Here is an 18,688-nt window from a genome sequence, read left to right as displayed (position 1 = left end):
TGGACCCCCTTTTGCCTTCAGAACTGCCTCAATTCTTTGTGGCATAGATTCAACAAGGTGCTGGAAGCATTCCTCAGAGATTTTGGTCCATATTGACATGATGGCATCACACAGTTGCCGCAGATTTGTCAGCTGCACATCCATGATGCGAATCTCCTGTTCCACCACATCCCAAAGATGCTCTATTGGATTGAGATGTTCAAGAAACCAGTATGAGATGATTCCAGCTTTATGACATGGTGCATTATCCTGCTGAAAGTAGCCATCAGATGTTGGGTACATTGTGGTCATAAAGGGATGGACATGGTCAGCAACAATACTCAGGTAGGCTGTGGCGTTGCAACGATGCTCAATTGGTACCAAGGGGCCCAAAGAGTGTCAAGAAAATATTCCCCACACCATGACACCACCAGCCTGAACCGTTGATACAAGGCAGGATGGATCCATGCTTTCATGTTGTTGACGCCAAATTCTGACCCTAACATCCGAATGTCGCAGCAGAAATCGAGACTCATCAGACCAGGCAAAGTTTTTCCAATCTTCTACTGTCCAATTTCGATGTGCAAATTGTAGCCTCAGTTTCCTGTTCTTAGCTGAAAGGAGTGGCACCCGGTGTGGTCTTCTGCTGCTGTAGCCCATCTGCCTCAAAGTTCGACGTACTGTGCGTTCAGAGATGCTCTTCTGCCTACCTTGGTTGTAACGGGTGGCGATTTGAGTCACTGTTGCCTTTCTATCAGCTCGAACCAGTCTGCCCATTCGCCTCTGACCTCTGGCATCAACAAGGCATTTCCACCCACAGAACTGCCGCTCACTGGATGTTTTTTCTTTTTTTCGGACCATTCTCTGTAAACCCTAGAGATGGTTGTGCGTGAAAATCCCAGTAGATCAGCAGTTTCTGAAATACTGAGACCAGCCCTTCTGGCACCAACAACCATGCCACGTTCAAAGGCCCTCAAATCACCTTTCTTCCCCATACTGATGCTCGGTTTGAACTGCAGGAGATTGTCTTGACCATGTCTACATGCCTAAATGCACTGAGTTGCCGCCATGTGATTGGCTGATTAGAAATTAAGTGTTAACGAGCAGTTGGACAGGTGTACCTAATAAAGTGGCCGGTGAGTGTACATTTTGATGTTATTCTCTGTAACCTCCTAACATAGGTGACTTCAGGTTTTCATAGAACCAGTGGGAGGGAACTGTTGGTGACACCTTATATGACAGGACTTTTACTGAAAGAAAAACAATAGTTGGGGTACCTTTTTGTATTTGTTGGATGTAAGCAGCACAATTGCCACACATGAGAGTTTTTGAATACATCTTCAATCTATATAGGATCTTTTTCTTCAGGTTTAAAAAATTTCTGTTTCTTGACAACTTTATTTTTTTTATGATTTATAGTTGACAAGACGGTTACCACCCATTAAGGAGGCCAAACCAAGACTTCAGAAGCTCTTCAGAGATTTCTGGCTGTACTCTGTTCTCATGGGCTTTGCAGTAGAAGGTTCAGGTAATTTATAGCTTAAAGTAAATCTACCACCAGAATGAAGCATGATAAACCAGGGACACTTACTCATAGATCCAGGCACTGTGTGGTAATCTTCTTATATTTGTTAACCATGACCTCCTTCCTTCTAAAATCATCTTGATGCTTTAAATGAGGGCTGTGGCCTTTACAGGTTGTTACACTGCCTTACCCTCCCCCTGCTCCCCCAGCACTTGTTCAGGGAGCAGAAAGTTTTTACAGCCAAGGATGCATGCGGTCTTAATGGGTAAAGTAAGCAACTGCAGGGCACTTCAGCAACTCATCTTTCCTGAGAATTAAAGGAATTGTATTAAAATCCAACTTGCCTAAACTCTACTTCCCTGATGCCAGCTGTCGGGAGAAGAATTGGCAGGCCCCCATACACATCAGCGAACAGTGTCCAATAATACAGACCATTAAACATATTCAGAAAAATAATTTTCACTTTACTTCATCATTAGCAGATACAATTCATTCTTATTAGTATCATAGAATCTCTTTATCATAATGCATAAACAATATAGCTTGCAGATCAAATTAACAGTGAGTGTAACGATAGCATATGAAAGTCAGTTGCTAAACATAACGTAACACAGAGTTTGTTGGTGAATACACTCATATTACTTGACCTCCGGCAGAGACTCGCATACCTCCAAACGCTGAACAGGATGATACAAGCCACATGACATTTCTGGGGACACGCCCCCTTCATCAGACCTGTATTTTTGGACACTGTTCACTGTTGCGTTTTCTGCGAGGGATTGAAGATTCTCTAGTTCTAGACCAGTTTCTGCTTATTGTATTGCCTCCACTTACTTTCATTTTTCTTCAGGCCCCCATACACATAACATAGATGGGCAGCACAAATGAATTTTATGGGTTCGACCTGCTCTTATGGGGTCCTTCCATATATCAACAGAATAGTGTTGTAATTACATGTTATGTTTTTAAACTATTGAATATCCACATATACAATCTTTTGTTGGGTTTTAAGTTATAAATCATGGTTAAATCTACTCATTTAAATAATGTGTGGCAAAAAAAATCTTGTATACTTTAAGCTAAATCCTTCGTAGATGTGGCACAAACTACAGCAACAGATAAAAATAATCTTACAAACAGATACTTTATAATCATACAAGAGTGATGTCTTACACCTTTGGGCCTCTGATGAATTTCATGTGAATTTCATCTTGACTTTCTATTCCGTTATTTCCCCATATTGCCAGAGTATGTTGTTTCTATACTTTATACCGTTCCCAATATTGACTATACAGTAAATGGTAACTTGGCTCTAGTCATGGTTTGCATTTTTCATGCAGAATTTTGATCCCCACATATTGAAATTTGTGTTGATTAAATGTTTTACAGGTCTGTGGCCTGAAGAGTGGTATGAAGGAGTGTGCGAGATAGCTACCAAGTCGCCATTGCTGACATTTCCAAGCAAAGAGCCATTACGGTCTGTCCTGCAGTACAACTCTGCTATGAAGAATGACACTGTGACTCCTGTAAGGACATGGAAGACTTAAGTCTATTTCATGAAGACTGATGAGTTTTGGAGATATAGTGTTTTCTCTTGCTTTCCTTTATAGGCAGAGCTTAATGAATTAAGGAGCACAATAATAAATCTATTGGATCCCGCTCCTGAGGTATCTGCACTCATCAACAAGCTAGACTTTGCAATGTCCACCTACCTTCTCTCTGTCTATCGCCTGGAACACATGAGGTGGGTAGAACTTGATAGACTCTCACTGTTACAACTAACACATTGCTGTATGTATCTTGCTATCTTCATTGAACATTAATCTGTTTCTTTTATTAGAGTCTTGAACTCAACAGATAAAGATCGGTTTCAAGTGATGTTCTTTTATTTTGAAGACAAAGCTATCCAGAAAGATAAATCTGGTATGTCTCTCCGTCTATTTTCTTTTTATTTAGAACTGGTTTTTTTTCTTCCTTATGCTTTTTGCAGGTTACATTTTCGTCACTGAAATCTATATAGTTTATCTTATAGATTTATCATATAAATGTTATACACTCACCGGCCACTTTATTAGGTACACCATTCTAGAAACGGGTTGGACCCCCTTTTGCCTTCAGAACTGCCTCAATTCTTCGTGGCATAGATTCAACAAGGTGCTGGAAGCATTCCTCAGAGATTTTGGTCCATATTGACATGGCATCACACAGTTGCCGCAGATTTGTCAGCTGCACATCCATGATGCGAATCTCCCGTTCCACCACATCCCAAAGATGCTCTATTGGATTGAGATCTGGTGACTGTGGAGGCCATTTGAGTACAGTGAACTCATTGTCATGTTCAAGAAACCAGTCTGAGATGATTCCAGCTTTATGACATGGCGCATTATCCTGCTGAAAGTAGCCATCAGATGTTGGGTACATTGTGGTCATAAAGGGATGGACATGGTCAGCAACAATACTGTGGCGTTGGCGTTGCAACGATGCTCAATTGGTACCAAGGGGCCCAAAGAGTGCCAAGAAAATATTCCCCACACCATGACACCACCACCACCAGCCTGAACCGTTGATACAAGGCAGGATGGATCCATGCTTTCATGTTGTTGACGCTAAATTCTGACCCTACCATCCGAATGTCGCAGCAGAAATCGAGACTCATCAGACCAGGCAACGTTTTTCCAATGTTCTACTGTCCAATGGTTGAGATGGTTGTGCGTGAAAATCCCAGTAGATCAGCAGTTTCTGAAATACTCAGACCAGCCCTTCTGGCACCAACAACCATGCCACGTCCAAAGGCACTCAAATCACCTTTCTTCCCCATACTGATGCTCGGTTTGAACTGCAGGAGATTGTCTTGACCATGTCTACATGCCTAAATGCACTGAGTTGCCACCATGTGATTGGCTGATTAGAAATTAAATGTTAACGAGCAGTTGGACAGGTGTACCTAATAAAGTGGCCGGTGAGTGTAGTTCTCTATAGTTTATCCACCATTGGAACATATGTCTGAGGTCATATCCATCTTTAGAGTGCATTAAAGACAACCTTCAATTTAACCCTTTCCCTGCTAGGCATTTCTGGATATTTCATTGGACAGAGCAAATTTTACAATTTTGACGTATACAAATAAAAACGAAATTACAGCAAAAGAATTATACTAAATTCCAACAAACCATATATTTTCTGAAATCAGACATTTGCCCTATTTTCAAAATTGCATTAAAGATTATAGACATAGGCACTTTCATGCAATTTTGATTCAAAGTGTAACATTTTATTAAAAAATGCATAGAAACTTACTATGATGCAAAAACCGTGACCCGAACAGAAAATAATTGGCTTCCCATCTCCTAAATGTAATATGTGAACATGTGTCAATCTCACAGATATGTCCTAATCATTTGTTTACATGAATAAATCATCATAATATCACTAAAACTGAAATAAAAAAAATCTGCCATTTAGCTAGAAATAAGACTCTCAGAACCTGCAAAATATAGCAATAAAACTGCTTAGAAAGTGAGGCATCCCTAAACCCTATCATGTAACTTTGCGACAAACCAAAATGATTTTAAAAAAATAATGCATTAAAAAAGGAATGAAAACATACAGTTTTAAATAAAGTCGAGGTTTACTCACAAATAGGTGTAAAAATAATAATGCATGTAAAATAATAACGCAAGTAAGCAGATTTATATATACAATACACAACATCAACAAGAATTTATACTCCCTTAAAAGCAACCATGCAATATTTGGTTGCAATCCACAAATGTGTTTAAAAATATATGATGCACAAGCAAAAAGCTCTTATTCTGTCAAAAATAAATTAATAACTAAAAATAACTCATACAGACAACCACCTTCATGCAAAAATTACATATAAATTCCAAATTTCCACTACAATATGTACAAATCCAAACTAATTACAGTGGGCATGGGAAATATTCAGAGCCCTTTAAATTTTTTCACTCTTTGTTTCATTGAAACCAATTGGTTGAAAAAGTTCTTTTTTATGCTCATTAATGTAGATTCTGCACCCCATCTTGACAGAAAAAAAAACAGAAAGTAGATGTGTTTGATAATTTATTATACAAGAAAATCTGAAATAGCATATGAGTATGCAGACCCTTTGCTGTGACACTTACTACTTAATATCATATTTAACTCGCATGCTGTCCATTTCCTTCTTCCCCTCCTGTAGATGGTTCTACTCCTTCATTGAAGTCCAGTTGTGTTTAATTAAACTGATTGGACTTGATTAGTAAAGGCACACAAATGTGCATGTCAGAACACATGAGAGTCATAAGGTCTAAAGAACTTTCCAAGGAGCTCAGAGACAGAATTGTGGCAAGGCAGAGATCTGACCAAAGTGAAAAACATTTTTGCAGTACTCAAGGTTCCCAAGAACACAGTGGCCACCACGGCATGTAAGGGATTAAAGCCTATTATCGTAGAAATCTCCGGGAATTCGCCTCCCCCCATGCAGTACTATTTACGTCAAATGTCGGGAAGGGGTTACATGACTCCTTTCTGTGGCTGCAATTTAAAAAAAAAAAATCTATTGATAAATTTATATGCAATTCACCTGATGTCAATCCAATCGAGCACTATGTGAGTCCTGCATAGTAAATTTTACTTGCATTGCCCTGCCTTCTTGTTCCTGATTAACAGGTATCAGTGCTAGGACATGCTGTTGTGTGGAACATTGAGAGAAGTCTTTGTTATTTTTGTAAATCAGTATTGATATTTATGTTTTTTTTATCTAATCTTGATAAAATCTTGTAATCCATTTTGCTTCTTTTCAGGGATGATGCAGTGTGTTATTGCTGTTGCTGATAAAGTGTTTGATGCCTTCTTGGCAGTTATGGCAGATAAGGTAAAGTGTTGATTGTTTTCCAGTATTTGGTAATTTTGTGTCTCTGTCTTAAACTTACCGTAATCATTTTTCATTTTATGCCTTTCCCTGCAAAAGGTAAAGATTCACACAAATATCTGTGGATTTTATAGGGCTCACTTGTCAGATATCTTTTGTCTGCTTTGTCTTAAAAAGGGCACCACATTTTACATGGGCAATGGCTGGCATAGCCATTTTACAAATTTTGTCCACTCCAGGAAATCTAGATAAGGCAGAATACTAAAAGTTTTATAACAAAAATTACTCCTCAAACATTTTCTTCCCACATTTATACACATCTAGGTCAAAAATTCATATGTTTACATTTTACATTTATGTTTGGGCACGTAAGCCCTATACATTCCACGGTCTCTACTATAGTGACTTATAATCTATTGATCTATTGTATTAGGCCCCCTGCACATAAACATGCTGGTCAGATCACACGGACCAAGCACAGTGCAGTCCTTGCATCATAGTGAAATATAATGGAAGGAGTCCCTGTCTGCCAGCTGAACAGCAATGTCCGCACTGTAACAATTTTAACACAGTTTAGTGATAGCAAAAGTAAGTATCATACTCCTCATATACAGTTACTAATGGAGGTATAATATGTGCTTTTTCTTATATCTTCTAGCCTAAAACCAAGGAGAATGAGGAAGAGTTGGAGCGCCATGCTCAATTCTTGCTGGTGAATTTCAATCATATTCACAAGCGAATCCGGAGGGTTGCAGACAAATATTTATCTGGTCTGGTAGACAAGTGGGTATACAGTTTCCAGATACATGTACATGTTCTCCATTGATATAAAATGTCCATTACTTTAATGGCATCTACCACCAGGATGAAAGACTGTATGCAAATGGGCCTGAGGGGCTCCATTTTCATCAACATTTATAGAGCCTGGTGCCCTTCAGGCACATTTGCATACAGTCCTTCATCCTGGTGGTAAATACCCTTTAAGTGATGTATACTTTGACTTAAAAATCTACAATAATGTGAATGTTTACCCTGGTCCTGTAAATGTTACTTACCATAAGGTTGTCAGGGCTTCCTGCCATTCTTTTTCAGTACAGTGATAAAAGGGGCTCAGTTCATTAATTACGTCAGCCCCCTTCATATTTGCAAACCACCCAAACAATATTTGTATATGGTTGCACAACCCCTTAAATCAAACTAATAAATGATGTGTAATGTACCATGTGCTAAATATATATCATGAGATACTGTATGTACTACATGGCATGCTTCTTCAGAAATATTCTTTTTTTTTTTTTTTGGTAAGGCTGGGTTGACCTTTCGTTTTTTGCATACTGCTGAAGGACACGGTTTTCAATGCAAAAAATGTATAAAAACATGTGCAACAGTATATCGATTCATGTCTATGGACACGATGGATGCACAAACAGTGTACGTTTGTTGTCCTGTGGATCTGTATCCTTTTTTTTTTTGGGTTGAGAAAAACGTGGGCTGCTGCGTTTTTCATGTCCTTTTGAATGATGTATGTAAAGCAAATATTTTTTTTTTTAACATTGGTGTTTATGGATGTCATATGCATAAAGTGTTACAGCGTATGCATTGATCCTTCACATCCGTTTTTATGCCCAATTATGGATCTTAAAATTCTCTTTAAATAAAAGTATATGTGTTAAGGTGTTAAAACTGATTCTAACATGTACAATGTATAGGTCAAAAAACATAGACGTATGAATTAAAATGCATCCGAGATGTGAACCCAGCCTTAGTTGTAAGTGCACTTTGCTTTGTTTTCAGGTTTCCTCATTTGCTGTGGAGTGGTACAGTGTTGAAAACCATGCTTGATATCTTGCAGACTTTGTCTCTGTCACTAAGTGCGGTACGTATCAATATCTGACAACCGAATCACGTTTTTACGGCTTATTGCTTTTTGGCGAATATAGGAGACATTATTATCATTGGCCTCCTGACACCAGTGTTGGGCTGTAGCGGTCTCTTCCGCTCCATGTTATGTCACTGCTGCAGCCTCTGTATCTGCACAGTGGAGCGGAGCTGCTGCACTGGATTGAAGAGGAGAAAAGAGGTAAGTAAAGTTTCTTTGTTTTATATCCTTTGCGACGACTAGCCAATAAATATTGTTTTAGTTCAAATCATTTAAACCTACAGTGATTGCAGATCCCTACAGCTTACACCCGTTATTATTGTATTTTTTATTTCATGATAATTAATATTAATAATGTGATGTGTGAACATATTTCAGGACATTCACAAGGACCAACCATATTATGACATTCCAGATGCTCCTTACAGAATCACTGTGCCAGATACGTATGAGGCCAGGGAGGTAAGGCCAAAGTTATACGATCAGATCTGCCCTTTTGTATTAGTAAACCATTTTGATTGGCTGGTTATTAATTGAGTGTTTTTGCCCGGTAATGCCCAGTGTCCTTTTAAAATGTATTGTAGAGCATCGTCAAGGATTTTGCAGCTCGATGTGGGATGATCCTACAAGAAGCCATGAAATGGGCACCAACTGTGACTAAATCCCACTTGCAGGTATTTGACCTGAATTATGATGGGATATGCTTGATATGTGTCCTTAGTAACCCTTTTATCAATCATTTTGGCTATGATCTGTGGAAGGTTGATCCCCACTGAAGTGGCTGCAGCATTTGGATTTCTGTGCAGGCGTCTGGTGCTGCAGCTCAGCCTCATTCTTTCCATTGTTCGTTGTGGCGAAGTGGGAGGATCTTTTACACCCCAGAAACATCTAAATGTTTTACTCTTTTTATGGGTTTTTTTTCCATTTGTTTTGTTTTGTTTTTTTATTTTTTTGCAGTTTGTGACTTGGTAAATGATTTTGATATGAGTTAAGAAACTTTCCTTTCATGTCCATTTATTCTATAGGAATACCTAAACAAACACCAGAATTGGGTATCTGGCCTCTCTCAGCACACCGGCCTTGCCATGGCCACTGAAAGCATATTGCATTTTGCAGGCTACAACAGGCAAAACACCACTTTAGGGGTGAGTGACTACATAGTTGATTTTAGGAGGCGTTCTGAATGAACTTTAGTAAAGAAGTGATATTTTCTTGTCTATAAGTCGGCTGTATGGATGGAGGGGGATGCATACTGTCATTGTTTTGTATGTGTAGTATCAATGGTACAGTTACATTCCATATCAAAAGAGAACATGTCACCAAATTTTACCCCATTAAGCTACTAGGTAGGTTATGGAATGTCGTTTCTAGAATTCCCTCTTCTATGTGACTTTCATCTGTTTACTCATAAAAAAACCTTTAAAGTCATTTAAAAATTGGGCAGAGAAGAGTTATATTTGCCTGAGATGAATCAAGTTTAGAGGCTGCAGCGTGGTTGTCACATTAGACGCCCCTATCTTCAGTTCAATATTACCTAGCAACATGCTTTTGGTGTCAAATCAGATCAGGCATGTGATTATGAGATTGACAGAACCAGAGAAACGGGCAAGTAAAGGCATTTTGAAGAAACTGGATCTTTATCTGCAGCTCACATTTCCAACTATGTCTTTATAGGGGTTTTCTGGGCTTTACACAAACTATACGGCCGGGGGACTGTAAAAACCCAAAAAAGTTATTCTTACCTCCTCCGTTGCTGTTGTTCTCCTGAGCCGCCAGTCAGTGCCGCCATATTTGGTTACAGAGGCAGGGCACACCTACCTGTCCACTGCCGTGTACCTGATACAGCATTGAAACTAATGCTGTATCTGGTGAGCAGAAGTAGTTGGACAAGAGCGCCTGCCTCTGTGAACAAACATTGGTACAGCGCTGGCAGGTGTCAGCGCGACTAGATCGACGGAGGCGGTGTTTGCAGCACTACCAGGCCGGTTACGTGGTTTAAAGTCCAGATAACTTTAACTGTCTGAATCTCATGACATGAGACCCCTATGGTATTCCCTAAAAGGTTTTTTATGCTTGTATATGCAATTTGTAGGCCGCTGTTAGTTTTGTAATATGTAATTTGGATTACAGCAGCAGTTTCGGTGGTGCTGCATGTTTTGGTTTAGTTGTGGCTGTAATACGGGTTATATAATTCAACTTATTCTACTAAATGTTTTGTAATCTCCGTGATAACACAGATAATGTTACCCACAGCAGATTTCATGTATGGAATTCTATGCAGATGCAATGGATCAACACTGTGTGTAGGGGCCCTTGACCTGAGCCTCAAATCTTTCTATGGACAATGTTTGGAAAGTCCACAACAAACTTTCTCCATTAGGACACCTATATTTTACAGTGGGTCTTTCTAGGAATTGTAGGATGTCAAATATATAACTTTTTAGAAATGTGTACAAACCTTGCGTTATTGTCCTGTAGTAGAAGCCTCTATAGCACCACTTACCTTATTGTTGTGTAAGCCATAATTGTGAAAGTGTCATATGCGGACTTCAAATACGATGTCGGTCATCTGCAGCCTTATGGTAGTGGAAAGTGACTGCCATCCATGTAACATATCTTATCCTTGCTATAATATCATGGAATAAAATATTGTATTTGTAGAGAGGTATAGGTCCCAAATATTAGATGTGCACTGCGGAGTGCTTCCTTATGTATTAGCATGGCTACTTATATGTGTCTGTGTTGTTCATGTAATTTCACCAATGTGTCACTCCACCATGTAACCGCATTACCTTTTCTCCCACCCCTGCACTGATGATGTGATCTCATTATCCATGTGTTCCTGTTGTGCCTGCCATGCAATGTCTGTTGTTGCCCTCCCCTCCAGTCTCCAGCTTCCTATCTCCAGGTTTGTTCTAACACTCAGCATTTGCCACAAGTATCTGCTTGTCTCTTCAGCCAAGGAAGCTCTTCTCTTCATCTTCCCTTCCAGTTTTTCTCTGTTGGATCGTTAATTCACTGTTTTTGGAATAAATGGTGAACGGCATACTACTTTACTGCGATCTGACCGGTGCATGGTGACACTTTCCATGGGGGCTGTACTGCTGGGTGTTCTTCTATTAACATTGCTGTCTTCTTCCAGGGATAGCCAGAGAGCAGATTGTCGGGGGCCACAGCTATTGCACAGTCAGCTTTCAGCCACTTGGCTGTCTATCACAGCAGTATTTTCCAAATCTAGTTTGAAACTATAATCCTACACTTCCAGGAGTCAAATTTTGAAGAGCATCCTCTTAAGAAACAATAGCCCAGCAGGTTTTCAGAAATGATAGAGCAAAATTGTCAATTGTAGCACTTCCCTATGGATGTGTACAGTGGAAAAGCTGAGTTCTCTATACACGGTAAATGTTGGTTATAATCTAAGATGGCAATAGTGACTACGACACAGACCCCTGTAGAAGAGTTTAACTCTTAAACAACCCTAGATGAAAATCTAAAAAAGTATGAAAAGAAAACTTGAGTGTCGGAATACGGTAATAAATTTTAATCATAACAAAAAAAGCTCGGTATCTTGGTTATTACGGTGACCTACAGACTAAAGGTGATTTCATTTTTTGATGCATGGTTATGGCCATTAAGTCATATTAAACTTTTCTGTGTTTTTCTCATTTCATCACACAGACTATAATACTTGGAACACTAAATAGTGCCATTAAAAAATACAACTCAACCCATAAAAAAGGCCCCTATATACCTATATCTATAGAAATAACTAAATGTTTATGGCTTTAGTTGGCTTTTAATTGGTGGTGTCTTTAAAGGGGACTAAGGCATGCTTTATGTAGGTTTTATTTCACACACATGCACGAGTGCAATATCAACCACATGATAACAAACTCAATAATGTACTATAATATCCCAATTGGACCATCCACTCCCATGTACAAACACACTAAACGGGACACAAAAAAGATATGGAAAAATAACAAAAAAAAGAGAGGGTTGTCACACTTCTGCAAGAAACGCTTCCATCAAGCTCTCAGTCCCCACTGTCATAAGGGGACTGGAAGACAATCTAGAAGTGACCATGATCTTATGGTCCAATGGTCATGGACTTGTGAAAGTTAGACATGGGTTTTGTGTATATATACAGGGTAATTGTTGACCTGTTATGTCCAATTTAAGGTCACAATACAGTCATTACTTTCCACAAGTTTACAGTTTTAGTTTTTGAGATAAGTAATGATGGAATAGCCGCCTCCGACATTTCTCTCTTGTACTCACTTTCACTGTCTGCATTTCTGTCATAAACTGGTGTAATGCAGAGCAGAGGGAGCAGTTTTCAGTATTATCAATAACTATTTCACTGCATTTTTCACAGCCCACTCAACTCACTGAACGCCCAGCCTGCGTCAAAAAGGATTATTCCAATTTCATGGCATCGCTGAACCTGCGTAACCGCTATGCTGGAGAGGTAAGCAGATTTAATAGATGCGGTAAGTCCAATAGAATCAGTCTTTGTTCCCGTCACTCAGTGGCTTTGGAAAGCGCATGTTCTGAGGTTAAAAGCCAAACTGAAAATTGGTTACTGAGAGACCTTTCCATCCCGCAATACAGAGGCACCCAATTGTTTTTGTGGGAACTATGTAATTCCTCACATAAATCCTACATATTCACTAAAATGAAATTTTTTTTCCATTTGTTTGAACCACATGGTAAGCTCTTTAAAAGTATTTTTTTTCAGCTTCAATAGATTTTTTCTAACTATATATAACAGTATCAGTGTTTAATAGATATTACAGGCTAATAGTTGTTATGTTTGCATAGGTTGCTGGTATGATCGAGTTCTCCCGAGCCACTGGTCGGACCTCTGATTTGAACAAGTTAATGCTGAAACATCTGAATGATGCGTTGGAATCGGGTCGGCCAGAGGCTTATACCCAAGTCATGTTCAAACTTACAGCCATGCTTATCAGCAGCAAAGGTGAGAGTTTTACATCTTTTGCAAAAAGGTGTAAGAGCAAAATACGGGTGAACTCCACCTGAACACTAATAATACCTGTTTTATAGAATGTGATGCTCAGCTTCTGCACCATTTGTGTTGGGCTCCGCTTCGTATGTTTACGGACCATGGCATGGAGACGGCCATTGCTTGCTGGGAATGGCTTTTGGCAGCTAAGAATGGAATTGAAGTGCCGGTAAGGACTTGATTGGTGTCGCCATATTGAATTTGTATTAGTGTTGTTTTTCATCTTTATTAAAAAGCTTATGTATAAAAGGACAGATTTCCTGCGCCTTAATATCTGGTAATGAGCTGGGGTTTCTCTAAACTGATCCTGTATTTTCTCAGTTCATGCGTGAGATGGCTGGTGCTTGGCAAATGACAGTGGAGCAGAAGCTGGGGCTCTTCTCACCTGAGCAGAAGGAAGCAGACCCCTTGGCTGCCTCAGAGCAAAGCCAACCTCAACCATGTCCCCCAGAGGTGAACCCCCATTACATATGGATTGATGTGAGTGAGAAAAATTTTGCAATAATTTGTTTTACGATATATTATTGTAATCCATCACTATTTGGTCAGCTTTTAATAATGCTTTTGTTTTATTTATTTTTTTACCCCATCTTAGTTTTTGATGCAGAGGTTTGAAATCGCCAAGTATTGCAGCTCTGATCAGGTGGAGATATTCTCCAGTCTCCTGCAGCGCTCCCTGTCTCTAAATATTGGAGGGGGGAAAGGAAATCTAAATCGACACGTGGCAGCTATTGGACCACGTTTTAAGTAGGTGCCGAGATCTTTTTAAAATCAAATTCAATATATTAACATTTTGCAGTTTGTGAAATCATTCAAAAACATAAAGAACAACCTGAAAATTCCAAAAAGTATCCAAAGCACCAGCGTTCAGCACATCCTATTGGAGCTATATACAATATGAGGAAAGATATGTCTAAAATACTTTATCTTTAATACAAATCATAAAAAACATAAACAAAACCAGTATATGTAGCTACATACAGATGATAAATTAATTGCCCAATCAACAATAAAAAGGAATATGCAGTCTAAAATATAGAGCCATTGAGGAAGGAGGGAGAACGTCAAGTGCAGCAAGTGCACGTCTTTTATTCCCCATGCACAGCACCTGTGTTTCATAGAAAAAGAATCTCTTTGAAAAGAGGAAACACATTGTGATCTCCAAAACAAACCGGGAGAGCTGTTGAGTTGGAATTACTCTCAGCAGAAACTACACGTTATAAGAAATGGAGCTCCATAACCATTTAATCGGCTTCCACGCATGCGCAGTCAAGCGGACACAACGCGAAGGAGATACACGTTTAGCAGGGGTCGTGAGTAACGTTACCACATTTCATCCTCATTTTTTCATTGTTGCAACTAAAAGAAATATGTTGCTGACATAAGATATGAGAATGTATCACTGATATTGTGGTGTGGACTACATACTAACTACATACAACAACATATTGCATGATATCTCAACAACAGAATATTAAGTAAATATCTGTTCCTACCACAGTGCTAAACTCTATCGGGGAACTATACAGGACATTTTTTACAACCCGAGGTTGCAATTCATCTGTTGAAAGTGCAGATTGCACACTATAACATTTTTTCAAAAAGTAAAAAAAACGTGTTATGACACTTCTCACAGGAACGTTTTATTACAAGTGTGAATACATTATCCAGAGTGCAAATTACAGGCAGTCCCCGGGTTACATACAAGATAGGGTCTGTAGGTTTGTTCTTAAGTTGAATTTGTATGTAAGTCGGAACTGTATATTTTATCATTGTATTCCCAGCCAGAACCTTTTTGGTCTCTGTGACAATTGGATTTTAAAAATGTTGGGTTGTCATAAGAATCAGGATTAACACTAAAGCTTCATTACAGACACCTGTGATAACTGTTATAGCTGATTATTGTAGTGTAAGGCTAAAGCACAATAAATTACCAATATCCAGTGCTCCGTTTGTAACTAGGGGTCGTATGTAAGTCGAGTGTTAAGTAGGGGACCGCCTGTACTTGAAAACACTATCAGTGCAATAAGAGGAGAACGTTGTTCATTTTATTTTAAAAGAAATGTTATGTGACTTTTAAAAACGCTATGAATTTTTGATGGTTGGAATGTGAACAGTTACCTATAACGGAATAACTTCTCATAAGTAATATTTTAGACTGCATATTCCTTTTTATTGTTGATTGGGCAATTAATTTATCATCTGTATGTAGCTACATATACTGGTTTTGTTTGTTTTTTATGATTTGTATTAAAGATAAAGTTTATTAGACATATCTTTCCTCATATTGTATATAGCTCCAATAGGATGTGCTGAACACTGGTGCTTTGGATACTTTTTGGAATTTTCTATTTTTTCTTGGTTAGTGATACTCTAAATTACCCAACAGCACAGCTTTCAGAAATCATCTGCAGGTGGGAAGTGTTTGTTGAGTAGCCCCAATTATTTCTATTTTTGCATAAAGAACAACCTCCCCCAACTGTCCTTGAGACGGTTTAACAACTGTGCTAATAGGCAAGGTCCCATCAGAGTTTGATTCACATTCGACATGCCTTTCATTTTCTGCTTACTGACCTGTGCATCTGGTGTTCCCTCTTTGCCGCAGGCTGCTGATTCTAGGACTGTCCTTACTACATGCAGATGTGGTTCCTAATGCCACCATACGGAATGTTCTTAGAGAAAAAATCTACTCAACAGCATTTGATTACTTCAGGTACAGTCTTGAATAAATTTCCTCTTTTTGGCAGGGATTTGGTTGTTTTGTTTGTATAGTGATAGTGGTTCCCCACAGAATTTTTCTAAATAAACATAGCAAAATCTTGTATTCTTTGTGTTTGCATAGTTCTCCTCCTAAATTTCCAACACAAGCAGAGAAGCAGCTCCGGGAAGATATAACCATTCTAATAAAGTTTTGGACAGCCATGTTCTCCGACAAGAAGTATCTTACAGCCAATCAGCTGGTTCCTCCAGGTAAGATTCTCCGATACTGAAAATATTAGTTTGCTTATTGCATGTTACTTCTACTGGAGCAAACGATGTAATACATGTTTGTCAGTATGTTATATATATAACATTTAAAATACATCTTGGCCCAAAACCCACATCACAGGGCTATGACAAAGGAAAATTTCCAAAGTTATAACTAGTGGTCAAAAAACAGGATATGACCTTTGATGTTGGCTTCAATCTCCTTCTCGTCCTGTGAGCATTGCCTGAATTTCCATAGAAATCTGACTCTGCAAGACACAAGGATAAAAGTTAGAAGTTTTCATACAGGGTTCATCAAATGGTCCTTTTAGGTCATGGTCTGAGACAGACCACATGCCCAGGTGGCTCTCAGGAAAGTAATTGCTGAAGGCTGTGGACCTACTTCCACTGATGATCAGGAGGGTCATGCAACCTACCAATTTTCTGGTGTCTCATATATGGAAGGAAACAGTCAGCCTTGTCCCCCATTCACGGTTACCTGCTCTGATGGTGGTCCGTGTAGCCTCAGCTCCAGCTACGCCACGCCCCAGTATCCTCTTTAGAAAATTAGCACGTTGCCCTGATTAAAGATTAGCAAAGATAGATGGGAGTAAAGCATTAGACCTAAAAAGCGTTATCCTTACATACGTTAGATGCACCTACCACCAGATCTACCTTAATAGGTAAATCCGTAGTGGTAGCTTTTCTTTAATTCTCACACATTTAGATTTCTCATTTTTGACCCCAGCTCCATATGTGTTTTTTTTTTTTTTTTACATATAGATAACCAGGATCCATCAGTCAACAGCCTGTCTGTAATGGTGGACGTGACACGGAGTAATCTGGATGTAACAATGGGCTCTCGGCAACAGACGGCTCAGGGCTGGATAAACACATACCCGTTATCCAGTGGCATGTCTACAATCTCAAAAAAATCAGGTAACACATTTCTTAATTGTTAGTGAATACCATATATGTTGCTGAGCTTTTTTTTTTTAATTATGTTTTCATGGATGGCATTTGCAGCTATAAAATGCTCTGTTCTTTACTTGTAGACTCTTAATTTTATTCAATGTTATTTTCTTCAGGATTGACAAAAAAGACAAATCGGGGGACGCAGCTGCACAAATACTACATGAAAAGAAGGACTCTGCTTTTATCCCTCTTGGTACGAGTATTAATGATCTTTATAACCCTTTTATTACAAGGACAACTCCCCATTGTACTTATATCTACATTGTACTTATATCTAACCTACAAAACTTCCATTGTAACTGTGTACTATGTTTACCAAGTACTCTGCATGCTGGGATAACTAGTGTACATCGAATCTGGTGTTTTATGAAATTATTCAATCTTTGAGGGGCTTTGTATCTTTTTAATATCTAAATAAGTAAAGGTTAAGTTTTAATTATTTTTCACGTTTGTGCTACTGTCTATGATATACTACTACTTGCATGATTTAAGCTAAGTTACACCTTACGAACCGTTTCCAAACTTTTCATCATATTAATGATTATTTTTTAGGCCACTGAAATTGACCGTCTGACCACATGGTACAACCCTCTGTCTGCTCCAGAGTTAGAGCTGGATCAAACGGGAGAGAACAGTGTTGCCAACTGGAGATCAAAATACATCAGTCTCAGTGAGAAGCAATGGAAAGACAATGTTAACCTGGCCTGGAGTATTTCCCCACATCTAGCAGTTCAGTTACCTACAAGGTGATGGTTCCTCCTCACTCAGAAAACTTGAGTGTAATAGATTTCTCAAACTCTTTTAGAGACTGAATACCCAAACTATGACCAAAACCATGGCAACATGGCAACTTAAGTAGTAAAAGAGCTCCCTGCTCTTCCACAGCTTTCAATTGCATTGGCGTCCTGTGGACACTAATACAGTTGAGTGAAGGAGTGGACATTTAAATGATTAGTGTAGTTTCCCTCCAGATCTGCCTGGGGCTGCAGGAGGATGCTTGAGTCTTGTCTGGTGTACACTGTACTGGTATGAAGACCCCAGTGCCTATACAGATAAGGCTCTTGGTGCCACCTGTGGCACACGTGCCATAGGTTCTCCAGCACTGCTCTTGAGCAATACGAAGATATTTATTATTGCAGAACAAATTTGTAGTGGTAAAGGGAACCTGCCACCAACGCACTATTTTATGGTTATCACATGTTCCAACAGCCCATAACTTGACAAAAGCATATGTGATTTTGTCATGTTGGTGGGATGTGTAGATAATATAGGCATTAAAGCTCTTTGCCAATGTCCCCCGTGAAGTTCCAGGGGCTGGGATACAAATAAAAAAAAAAGGCTATTCCTGGATCACGACAGTCCACACACTGAATTTTATCCCCTCTCCGACGTCGGCTCACCACTGCAAGCATAGCCAGCGAGATACACACAACACGCAAACACCGAAGACGCGGCTCAAACCAC

At 39.1% G+C, this 18,688-nt stretch overlaps 1 protein-coding gene across 4 annotated transcripts in view; it reads left to right on the top strand.

The window, feature by feature from the left end:
- The window catches only part of PI4KA (phosphatidylinositol 4-kinase alpha), a 71,575-nt gene that overhangs the window by 35,948 nt on the left and 16,939 nt on the right, over nucleotides 1–18,688 (top strand). For 2 of the 4 annotated variants that reach the window (XM_072144707.1, XM_072144717.1), the window contains exons 20-40: nucleotides 1,399–1,507; nucleotides 2,894–3,030; nucleotides 3,115–3,248; nucleotides 3,345–3,427; nucleotides 6,310–6,380; nucleotides 7,036–7,160; nucleotides 8,172–8,253; nucleotides 8,635–8,718; nucleotides 8,841–8,930; nucleotides 9,282–9,401; nucleotides 11,144–11,164; nucleotides 12,635–12,727; nucleotides 13,081–13,237; nucleotides 13,324–13,451; nucleotides 13,604–13,762; nucleotides 13,878–14,029; nucleotides 15,888–15,995; nucleotides 16,125–16,252; nucleotides 17,033–17,188; nucleotides 17,338–17,417; nucleotides 17,777–17,970. In XM_072144707.1, the coding sequence (XP_072000808.1) occupies nucleotides 1,399–1,507; nucleotides 2,894–3,030; nucleotides 3,115–3,248; nucleotides 3,345–3,427; nucleotides 6,310–6,380; nucleotides 7,036–7,160; nucleotides 8,172–8,253; nucleotides 8,635–8,718; nucleotides 8,841–8,930; nucleotides 9,282–9,401; nucleotides 11,144–11,164; nucleotides 12,635–12,727; nucleotides 13,081–13,237; nucleotides 13,324–13,451; nucleotides 13,604–13,762; nucleotides 13,878–14,029; nucleotides 15,888–15,995; nucleotides 16,125–16,252; nucleotides 17,033–17,188; nucleotides 17,338–17,417; nucleotides 17,777–17,970 (2,411 nt within the window). The remainder of the gene's footprint in view (nucleotides 1–1,398; nucleotides 1,508–2,893; nucleotides 3,031–3,114; nucleotides 3,249–3,344; nucleotides 3,428–6,309; nucleotides 6,381–7,035; nucleotides 7,161–8,171; nucleotides 8,254–8,634; nucleotides 8,719–8,840; nucleotides 8,931–9,281; nucleotides 9,402–11,143; nucleotides 11,165–12,634; nucleotides 12,728–13,080; nucleotides 13,238–13,323; nucleotides 13,452–13,603; nucleotides 13,763–13,877; nucleotides 14,030–15,887; nucleotides 15,996–16,124; nucleotides 16,253–17,032; nucleotides 17,189–17,337; nucleotides 17,418–17,776; nucleotides 17,971–18,688) is intronic. The other 2 variants (XM_072144713.1, XM_072144725.1) reach the window with 1 other exon arrangement.

This window comes from Engystomops pustulosus, chromosome 1 (assembly GCF_040894005.1).
Source record: "Engystomops pustulosus chromosome 1, aEngPut4.maternal, whole genome shotgun sequence".
Classification (NCBI taxonomy): domain Eukaryota; kingdom Metazoa; phylum Chordata; class Amphibia; order Anura; family Leptodactylidae; genus Engystomops; species Engystomops pustulosus.
The sequence above is the reverse complement of the archived record's forward strand: the minus strand, read 5'-3'. Positions and strand labels throughout refer to the sequence as shown.